Source organism: Electrona antarctica (genome assembly GCF_951216825.1).
Source record: "Electrona antarctica genome assembly, chromosome: 24".
Taxonomy (NCBI): domain Eukaryota; kingdom Metazoa; phylum Chordata; class Actinopteri; order Myctophiformes; family Myctophidae; genus Electrona; species Electrona antarctica.
In genome coordinates, this window is record NC_136803.1 from 5,108,798 (window position 1) to 5,120,291 (window position 11,494).

General features: G+C 42.7%; 1 protein-coding gene across 4 annotated transcripts; it reads right to left on the minus strand.

Moving 5' to 3' along the window:
- Positions 1-250: 250 nt before the first annotated feature.
- Positions 251-11,488, minus strand: LOC306917475 (deoxynucleotidyltransferase terminal-interacting protein 1-like). 4 transcript variants are annotated; one of them, XM_079495705.1, is made up of 14 exons: positions 11,450-11,488; positions 10,597-10,679; positions 8,675-8,817; positions 8,325-8,421; positions 7,929-8,027; positions 7,622-7,684; positions 7,194-7,247; positions 6,506-6,564; positions 6,286-6,331; positions 6,048-6,106; positions 5,807-5,867; positions 3,269-3,340; positions 2,236-2,291; positions 251-1,987 (listed from the first exon to the last, which is right to left on the minus strand). In XM_079495705.1, exons 2-14 carry the CDS (start codon positions 10,651-10,653, stop codon positions 1,783-1,785), a joined length of 1,071 nt encoding a protein of 356 aa, XP_079351831.1. In that variant the 5' UTR covers positions 10,654-10,679; positions 11,450-11,488; the 3' UTR covers positions 251-1,782. The 4 variants fall into 4 exon arrangements, with proteins under 4 accessions (XP_079351831.1, XP_079351830.1, XP_079351832.1 ...); XM_079495704.1 differs by having other exon boundaries at positions 11,406-11,460; XM_079495706.1 differs by lacking the exon at positions 11,450-11,488 and having other exon boundaries at positions 8,747-8,817; positions 10,597-10,858.
- Between the last annotated feature and the right edge of the window lie 6 nt (positions 11,489-11,494).

Sequence of the window (11,494 nt, forward strand, 5' to 3'; positions counted from 1 at the left end):
TGTATTTGAGTGTGTGTGCGCAAGGTTGAACCATTTCATTTGTTCAAACTTGGAGATAATTCTGGCTGAATAGATGCTAATAAAATACAAAAATGCAATGTGATTCTTTAGTACATCTGCTACGTCTGGAGCTCAAGTTCTTCAGGCTAAACAGAATACTGCCGTTTCACACTTAAATAAGGAAACATTACCAGCCAGCAACGATACAAGTGAGAACTTTCATGAACAAAAATGACTTAAACAGTTGTTTTGACTTTTAATAAGCAGTTCACAATGTTTGACCATATCTCAAATTCCACCAGATGTTTCCCTACACAGCGTAGTTATTTTTTAAAGATTAAACCAGTGGTTCTCAAACTTTGTAGGCCCCCCTGTAAAGGTCCATAAGGAACTAGAGCGTTCCTGGATTCCAATCAAACTCAGTCCTCTTAACCCATTTAGACCAGAGGCCGATTCTAAAAAAAACGCCTTCTAAAACATAACCTAAGGTTTTCTGAAAACCTTAATTCATTAAAAATAAAATTGTTGCTACATGTATAGCAACAACTATGAGACACAGAGGTATCATCCGGATTGAAAGGTAGGCTACTGTATAATAATAACATTATAGGTTGCAATAGGTCTCGACCAAGAGTTATTTTTGCATTCAATGTCAGTTCATTTAAAAGAGGACTCTATTATCTTTCTGGTCAACTTCAGCTCTGATGTGGCCTCAGTCCTCTTTCTGTTCACACTGTAATATTTAGGGTTGGCACACGACATCTGTCAACGGCAAGCCTAATGGGCTACAATACTGGCAAAGGGTGAAGTGAACCTGGAGTGCTTTGTGTTCACAATGCACAGGTTAACAACGAACCACAGAGCAGACTAGAGTTGGAACTGTACTCGGACCACCTCCAGCTCTGAGGCTCATTATCTGACGTGTCCAAGTGTTCACAATCACATGCACGAAAAATAGCTGTGTCATGGTTTGAGTACATTTCAGAGGCTTCAAACGTGAGGAATGTTTTTTTGTGAATTGTGAAAACTGGTATAACAGAAAACATGTTCAAGTCTTTACGTCGGTGTGAGTTACAGTATCAATGTTTCTGTTCACGTGTGTCATTTTCTAAACATTGATTTCAACGTGTTTGATCCCTGCAGTAACCTTGATCAAATCACAGATGGACAGAAAGTCCATGTTTACTTGTTTTCTGGGTGACCAGACCTGGTGGGTCAGCTAGAGGTCACATGTTCTTTTCATCCGGATGAAGGCCAAATTGTTCGGTTGAAATAGGGCTGCAACTATCAATTATTTTATTAATTACTTTTTCAATTAAATCAAATAATTAGTTTTTATGTACATTTATGTACATAATGGATTTTTTTTGTGATGCACGATATAATTTGTAGCATATCGAAATCGGCCATATCGGTATCGTGGCTCTGTCACTTTTGTTTTGTGTATTTCTAATGTTTGAAGGCAGCATAATCTGTATAATATCGGAATCGTTCAGAATCGGCATCGGCAGATATGATCGGATATCGGTCATAATTTCATAATCGTGCACCCCAAATGTTTTTCCTAATCAACTATACAAACTCTACAACTCTGCAAACTCTACAAGCATGTAGTGGTTTGCAGATCTGCTATTTTTGAAAAGGTTTAAGAAATTCGTAAAAACTAAATTTAAAGTCCTAAAAATCGACACTTTGTTTATTCAAATCAATTATCAATATATATTTTTTTAAATAACTGATTAGTTCAATTGAATGTTGCAGGCCCTAGGTCGAAACACGTGATTATGCATTTTGCACAGTAAAACTGTTTTCAGCGCTACTAGCTGTCGTGCACAACTTTTCTTCTTTCTCTTCTTTTATTTCTTTACACAGAGCCGTCAGAGCGTTCTCAGAGCGCTGGGCATCCATGGTTTTTCTCATCTTGTCCACCATCCAAGGAGGGACAGAGAATGGCTTCAGTTCCTCCGTTTTCAACTCGGGACAGTCCCTGAAACACAATACACACATTACACAAAACAATAGACCATTGGTTTATAAAATAAGTATGTTTATATAATACACTGTTATTTAGTACAGAATTCTACTACTGTCAACATTGTAATCGAAGATCTTCTCTTATGGGGGTCCCTGGGAAGAACTCTTTTCAAATTGGGGATCCGTAGCCTGTCCTCAACATGAGAATGTTTGAGACTGGCATACTGGTTTAGACAGTGTGAGAATACAGGACAGACTTACTTGTACTCATCAGTGCGGAATAGATCCTGAATGTCTTCTTCGATCAGCAGATAGGCCTACAGACAGACAGACAGACAGCGTTTGTTGTGCATGTTGACTACACCAGTAAGAAAAGACATTTGATTCAAGAAAGACGCTCGGGTGGCGCATGAGTAAAGTAGTACTGTACTAATGGGTACCGCAATGGGTACTTACTGGGTAGGTCATGCTTTTAGGAGGAACTACGGTTGCACTTTTACAAAAGTAGGCACTTATAAAGGTCCTTTCAGATGGGCAGCGTGTGACACAGACGCCTGGATCAACGACAGGTCTGCTCATGAGGGGCGCGACAACAAAGGCGTAAAAAAAGAAGATCAACACAATCCAGGTCTAGTCAGTCGCGTGCACGAAATGCACACGCGTGTCAATTTCACGGGACAGCGCCCACGTAAATACGCTTGTGTTGTCGCCCCCTCAACTTTCCCGCACGTACAAAAAAAAACACAGCCCTCTCATTGAAACGTACTAGCTGCGTCAGTAGTCGCTGCCCATCTGAAAACCTTTAGAAGCACTGGTGCAAATACCAGCAGTTACGTCCGTGCGTTGCGTTAACAGTAGCTATGTAACACTACTTAGCTGTGGGTAACATTTACAAAGTTAGCCCGTTTTGGGCGGGAACCCCTTTTGGTGTTAGCATTATGTTATTCTTCAGCTATTGAAAAATAGCAGATCTACAAGCTCATAGCGCGCCACCGAGTGGCACGCTACGAGCTTGTAGGTCTGCTATTTTTGAAAAATCGAAGAACGACTGACATAGAAACATAGCTTTTTCAGAAAACTGTCAGGATTTAGAAGACATTTTTAGAATCTGATCTCAGGTCAAAATGGGTTAGACATGTGCTAGAAGCACTATGTAATTGTAAAGTTATATCCAGAGAGTAACATACCAGAGCATTTTCAGGAGAAGTTCAGGTACGATTAAGTTCATGATCATATCAACATTTTACATCTGAACTTTCTTCTGAATGTATCGACAGAAACAGGAAGTACTCACCATCTTTCCTCCGGTGGCTCTCATGTGCTGCCCCTCTGCCAGCCAGTGTTTATCCTGAGCATCGGCTGCATACTGATGTACACACACACACACACACACACACACACACACACACACACACACACACACACACACACACACACACACACACACACACACACACACACACACACACACACACACACACACACACACACACACACACACACACACACACACACACACTGCTTTTACTATACAATTCAGGCATTTAGAAGACGCTCTTAACCAACGGCCTGAGCCACAAGAGGCTGTAATTTATCATGGATTGTACAACAGCTAAAGGCTTATTCATACTCCAGCTTTCGTAAAACGGTGGTTTTGATGGCAGCACTCATATAGTCCATCACCGTGCTCAATCTGCTCATATCTCCTAACCTCCATGGTGGCCAACAATTCCTCAAATCCATATTCATCCATTGTTTTACCTCTGCTTTCTCTCTACTGCAGCTATTCTATTCCTTTCTGTTCCTTTCCTATATTGAAGTCTCTCTCTTTCTGTCACTGTCTGTATTATTTCATTCCTTTGTTCTCGTGTTCTCCTGCTGCTCTGTTGCAAAACCAAGGGGGCCGCCCACCCAACTTCTAGACCAATCACATTGCCCGGAGTGAGTCTCGGTGACCACCGTTTTGGTGGTTATTAAAAACAAGAGAGAAGGGCTGGGGACAGCGGTGGTTTTAAAAACAAGAGAGAAGGGCTGGGGACAGTGGTGGTTTTCTCTTCACTGCAGCTCAGTGACCTCATGCTATAGTTTATGGTGATAGTTGTTTTCACCTCATCACCGACAACTGGAGTATGAATAGGCCTTAAGAGGTGCAGTGAAACAACTGGAGTATGAATAGGCCTTAAGAGGTGCAGTGAAACAACTGGAGTATGAATAGGCCTTAAGAGGTGCAGTGAAACAACTGGAGTATGAATAGGCCTTAAGAGGTGCAGCGAAACTGGAGTATGAATAGGCCTTAAGAGGTGCAGCGAAACTGGAGTATGAATAGGCCTTAAGAGGTGCAGCGAAACTGGAGTATGAATAGGCCTTAAGGGGTGCAGTGAAACTGGAGTATGAATAGGCCTTAAGGGGTGCAGTGAAACAACTGGAGTATGAATAGGCCTTAAGGGGTGCAGTGAAACTGGAGTATGAATAGGCCTTAAGGGGTGCAGTGAAACTGGAGTATGAATAGGCCTTAAGAGGTGCAGCGAAACTGGAGTATGAATAGGCCTTAAGAGGTGCAGTGAAACAACTGGAGTATGAATAGGCCTTAAGGGGTGCAGTGAAACAACTGGAGTATGAATAGGCCTTAAGAGGTGCAGCGAAACTGGAGTATGAATAGGCCTTAAGGGGTGCAGTGAAACTGGAGTATGAATAGGCCTTAAGAGGTGCAGTGAAACTGGAGTATGAATAGGCCTTAAGAGGTGCAGTGAAACAACTGGAGTATGAATAGGCCTTAAGAGGTGCAGTGAAACAACTGGAGTATGAATAGGCCTTAAGAGGTGCAGTGAAACAACTGGAGTATGAATAGGCCTTAAGAGGTGCAGTGAAACAACTGGAGTATGAATAGGCCTTAAGAGGTGCAGTGAAACAACTGGAGTATGAATAGGCCTTAAGAGGTGCAGTGAAACTGGAGTATGAATAGGCCTTAAGAGGTGCAGTGAAACACGCCTCAGACCCTCTAGTATGAATAGGCCTTAAGAGGTGCAGCAGAAACACGCCTCAGACCCTCTTAACACCCTGAGTGGCATAAACAGAGGTCTCCGTCCTATTTAATAGTAACGCTCGGCGCTCAGGACGGAGATTAATAAAAGGACGGAACTTTAACCGAGCGCATCGCTTCACAGGCTGGGAACGCCCGTTGGGAAACATTCAATGTCATTTCCGGGTGGGACGTCATCCAAAATGTTCCCCCCATTTTAGCCGACGAGATCGAAAATCTTAAAACGTGAATAACACTTGATCTAAATCAATCTGTCCAATTCTAATCAAAGATTATGTTTTTGACGGCCCATCGCGGTTCCATCGCTAGTCGCGTTAGAATTAGTTGTTGTCGATCGCCTCAGGGGTGTTTTGGCTACATCTAGCTACTTCAAGCTACTTCCGAAATGGCGCGGAGCAACCTTGAAATAGGTCCTGAAGAAACGTCTTCAGGACTGGGCGTCCTGATTTAACCCATTGATGCCTGATGCAACGTATACGTTGTTCTACCCTTGATGCCGGCGCGCTCTCTGCGTCTCATCAGCTATTGCTATACATGTGGCAACATAACTATTTAAAAAATAATTAATCAGAATTTGAAGGTTTTTAGAAACCTTAGGTCAGGCCCTAGAAGGCGTTCCCAGATTCGGCCTCAGGCATCAATGGGTTAATGGTTACAAATACCCCCGGGCGTTCGTGGTGTCATATACACCATATGGATCGTTGTTCGGAGTCATTGCGGGAATGTAAGCTGCTTTTAACTGCTTTATCCAGCCAACATAGTGAGTGAGTGTCGAGTATGAGTGTATTTCACCTTAAACAGATCAGCATGTTTGATGTAGATCCGTCCTCTGGTCCCACCCATCCCCAACGCCCTACAAGACCACAACGTTTACAATCATGTTCAAATAACATTTGTATGACACGTTTCATAAACAATGGTGATACAAAGAATGTTGCATTATGTGTATTACTACAGTACAATAATACGTGCATTACCACATTAGTAGTAGTATTAGACTATTAGTTGTAGTAGTAGTAGTTTTTGGACTTACTTGTTAGCTCGAGATCCGAGGACAAATGTGCTGCTGTCAATCAGTCTGGTTGGATCCCACTATGACATATGAATACAATACAATAATTACTAAATAACAAGATAGATTATATTACCCCTCCACTGTGTCAGGGTCTAGTAGTCCGTGTTTATTTATCAACAATAACAGCATCAGCATAGTCAGATTTTATTTTTAAAAAGCAGATTATATGTAATGCGATGACGGTATAAATGTTTACCTTTGGACCTTCTCTCTTAACGGATTCGGATGCCTTTGGTTTGGCTCTGAACAAACAAAACAATTCATTTCTTACATTAATTCAGTTTGTGTAAAAAAGTTAAAATATAGTTGTATTTAGAAAAATGTGCTTTTCGATTATTACAATCTGAAAAAGTATTAAAACAATAATTGGTAAGAAACTTGGTCTAGTTGCAGCACTAGTTAGCAGGGAGACTTACGGGGTTGTGAAGGTGGGTCTGTCGTGGGACGCGGTCTGACCAGCTGGACGACCTTTCCTCTGGAAACACAATTATGTCTTAATTACATATACTGTACATAACCAGCTCAGTGGCCTCCCTGCTAGGCACTCAGCATCAGGGGTTGGATTGGGGGTAAATCCCTATGTCGCAGGGGGTGTACTTAAGCTGCCTCACGGCTCATGCTAAGGAAACAGGAGATAGGCTCCTGCCCTATGGGCCTCATGGCTCAGCAAGACTTACTTACTAGTACTTACATATACATTGCAATGTTGTAAATACTGTATAGAGGTGCAACAGTTAAACCAAACTAATTAATTGAATCTAGAAAATAGTTAAAACAGTTAAACCAAACTAATTAATTTAATCAAGAAAATGCATAATCACTTTCAGTTTCAATATAAAATGGGGGGTATTAGATTTAGTGCGTTCGTTGATCGGCTATAATACCACATAGGTTTCACACTACATTCTGATTACATGATAAAGCTATTTTTGTGCAATTATCTCACAATTTAACACGCTTCTTGATTATTCGGTTAAATGAAAAAGTAATCAATAGAATAATCACAAAGAAATAAACCAATAGTTGCAGCCCTACCCAGCACGCGCGCGCACACACACACACACACACACCATTTGTAGAGATGAGGTGTCTGTCCACACATACCTTCTTTGGAACTGGACTTCCTCTCTGACTGTCTTCATCCGTCTGTTTGGCCCTCTGGAGAACAGTGCAATGTTTTAATAGTCAGTATATGTCTGTACAAGCTATTCGTTGTACAAGACATAAATAAGGCTTAAGTGGTTAACACATCTGTAAAACATAGGTGTGTGCGTGCATGTGCACACACACATCTGTAAAACATAGGTGTGTGCGTGCATATGCACACGCATAGCGGGGGGAAGAGGGAAGGAAAAGAGGTTGGTCATATTGCTGTCTCTATCGCTGTCGGCTACACTGTCAGAGGAGCTGAACAGAGGAGCTGTCTCTATCGCTGTCGGCTACACTGTCAGAGGAGCTGAACAAAAGTCATTTTACTCTTAGTCTCTTGTTTACCTGTAAACAAGAACATTTGGATGTTGTGTGGTTGGTACCTTAACTCCGATATCTGGTGGTCTGGAGATCTTGGTCTCTGGTTCTGGGAAAAGCTGCTTTGCCTGGAAAAAAACGAACAATGGGAAAATTATTCCAAAAATCGAATGAGTCACATTTGTTTTTCTCTGAAGCTGTTCCCTGTGGAGAACACATGCTCAGCTCGCAATCACATTTACATGTTTACATTGGTAAAACTAGTACTACATTCTGAACCTAAAGGCCTGATTATACCACTTAGGTGTGCACTGTGCAGGTGTACGGACACAACAGAACCATGTTGTGTCCGTTGTTCCAGGTGGTACATACATGTTCCAGAAGGTTCCTGCAGGTGTCTTTGATCAGGTGATCAGTGTGAACCTCATCTCCAACGTTCTCCTTCACGTTCACTGCGGCTTTCTCAAAGAACTGGCAAAAAACAACAACATCGATACAACTACAATCATATCACATATGCTTGTGTGTGGGTGTGTGGGTGTGTGTGTGTGTGTGTGTGTGTTAGGTCATGTAATTCAAAACATGGGTTATCGGTCATCTCTAGGTCACCGCCAGCCAGGACACCGTTTCTTAACGCCGGGTCCAGGAACCACCAGGGGTGCAAATGGACCCTTACAGTTCTGTAACTCAGATATAAGATTTTTTTCTTTTTTTAAATCAAATGGGTGGTCCGTGGTCGTTGAAGGATGAAAATGGGTCAGGCTCTACCTGCAAATATTTCTTGTAAACATTCATGATGTCCTGGTTGAAGCTGGGCTGAATCACTGCTCTCAACAGGTCCATGGAGATGACTGGATCTGTGTAACTACACGCACGCACATGCACACACACACACACGCACGCACACGCACACGTCATCTAGGTGTTCCAACCTGGTGGTACCTCAGATAAAAAGGGAGGAGATCCGGGCACTCAGAGTTTAAGAGGGAGGAGATACTTTATTAAACCAATATGTTTCGGCTGATGGATCGTCTCCTTTTTTATGTGAGGTCTTATCCAGACTGATCCGGGAGCACCTATTTTAACTTTGTTGACTTCTCGACGTCTCTGGTGAGCACCTGTTTGTGTTCTTTGCCTCTGGTGGTACCTCGCTTTGCTTTGGGCTGAAATATGTTCCTTTAAACACTGACCTGACGGTCATGTGAGAACGTCGCCCGCGCCGCTGGACCTGGCGGTGTTTTATCATCAGATTCCATGGGTTCTAGAATGAACACACACACACACACACACACACACACACACACACACACACACACACACACACACACACACACACACACACACACACACACACACACACACACACACACACACACACACACACACACACTTTTGTAGGACAGCAAAACAGTATAGGAGAGACAGACCGTGGGAAAGCTGAAAGCAAGACGTTGTAGAGACAGAGAGTAGGAAAGCTGTGAGAGGGAGGGACAGGGTAGGAGACAGACTCCATGGAAGTTGAAAGGAGAGAACGCCTCAGAGACAGACAACTGAGCCTGCAGAGTGCAGAGTTTGATATAGCACGTGTGAAACAATGTAATGACCCGGGTTCCACACTAAAGAAAGTCACTGGTGGCGGCGGCATGTAGCACATCATTTGGTCGCACAAAAAATTATCTATAGAAATGGACAGGATTATTTAACCTTGAGCTGAAGATATGAGAACTGTTTCCTGCTCTCTTCTGCAGTAGTCCACATTTTATATTCAGTGTGACGTCATTATGACGTCACGCTGCTATTCATTGTCGGCAACATTGGATGTTGTTCTGTCTCCATCCAGCTGCTTGCTTGGTGTAATGTGGTGTAGTGTCAAAATTGGAGTGTTCATAATTAATAATGTAGTGTAATGTTAGTACAGTACAGTGGTTTTCAACCAGTGGTCCTTGGGGGGTTCCAGGTGGTCCCCAGCTCAATGATGGAGTTGGTAACCAAGTGGACCCTTATAGATCTTTAACTCTTGGGAGCGTAAAATGAAACCAAATGGACCCTTATGGGTTAATTTGGTTTCATTTGACACTCTCAAGAGTTAAATTATTGTTAAACATCTGCATTACTTAATTTACAAGAAATCTACACAATTAGAGAATGTAGAAGAATTGTTGTTTTTATCTCTCCTATGGTACCAATTAAGTAACATCAATAAAGCATGGAATTGTGACATGCTTCAAAAACATATTTTGTTATCAAACGATAACAAAATATCCTTTAGTTTTGGGCCTGAGAGGCTAAATGTCATCATGGTGGCTCCAATGCCGAATAAATTATGTACCTTGCCCAAAACAAAGTTCTTTGTTTACCCAGGGAAGTGGACTAAGCTCGAGATGCTTGTTTACAGCCACACCCTGCTCATAGAACATTTCATGGTAGCCCCCTTTTTGAAACTAGCTCCTCGCCACTCGCCCTTCCACTCGGTTTGAGCATAGATGTATAAATAATAGAGACGATACTGGAATTCCCCTCCCATCCATTTGCAATAGCATTGCGTCTCTGTTATTTATATATCTATGCTCAAACCGAGTGGAAGTGTGTAGGGTGAGTGGTGAGGAGATGGTTTAAAAAATGGCCTAGGGGTTCAATGCCTTACTCAAGGGCACTTCAGCGGTGGTAATTTTAACGTGCCGGTCCGGGGATTCGAACTGGCGACCTTCCGGTATCAAGACCGGAAGGTCTGGCTGTAAACAAGCATTTCGAGCTTAGTCCATTCACCCTGGGTAAACAAAGAACTTTGCTTTGCTTTGCTCCGCAAACCGTTCGGCCACCGCTGTGGTCCCTTGATATGAATTGATTGATTGAAATATGTATTAACAGTTTGCAGAATTACAGTACATTTCAAGCACAAACTCAATACAAAGACTGTTAACTGTGAGTGGACGACCCAATTAAGCATTACACTTGTTTACAAGAGGGTCCACCATGTTCAATTCATCAAAAAGCCAAAAGGGTTGAAAACCACTGATGTAGTGTAATGCATTGTTAGTACCTTAGTGGTTTGTTCCTCGGTCTCCATCCAGTCTCTCTCTGTGCGCTGGGCTCCCATGATGAAAGGCTAACGGGGCCGAAAGGCTGATGGAAAATCGATAGAAAACCTGATCATTGATCGATCGATATGAAACTTGATCTTTTTTGTGGACACCCGGATCAAACTGAACCAAAGGCCGTGCGTGAACGTCGTTTAACAGGAAAACAAATGAAAACAAAACAAAAAGAGAATAACAAATAAAAAACACTTCCGCCCTGGCACAGCGCTTCCGGACTACACGGGAAGTGAGCCAGGAGCGCATGCGCACACATGTGTGGGCGTGAGACTCAACGAGATCAACAAACTACAGACAATCCGGTGAGATTAGACTGACCCCTACTGGCTGTAGCAAAACAGTGACATGCTAAAAAAATCACTGAAAAGCATATTACCGGACCGGTACCTTTCTATGCTCAAAGTAAAGTAAACAAAACAGTCTGTAAAGTCATCTCAGTGTTATAACCTGGACCTGGTGTAGCCCCATATGTGCCCTCTCCCTACGCTCATTCTGTAGCTCGGAGCTACAGAATGAGCGTAGGGAGAGGGCACATATGGGGCTAGACCTGGTGGTGCCTCAGATTAAAAAAAGGAGGAGATCCGGGCACTCAGAGTTAAAGAGGGAGAAGATAGCTACTTGTATTTAAAACAACATGTTTCGGCTGATGGAGCCCTGATGAAGACAGACCGATATAGGTCGAAACATATTGGTTTAATTATAATTTAATCAGTGCGGTGGTAATTTAATCAGTGGTTAAACTGCCGATGACCACCTGGAACGCCCTCAGCGACCCTATGGGGGTCCCCGGACCCGCACTTTGTTTGAGCGCCACTGTTTCGCCCATCCAATCACAGTCTCCCG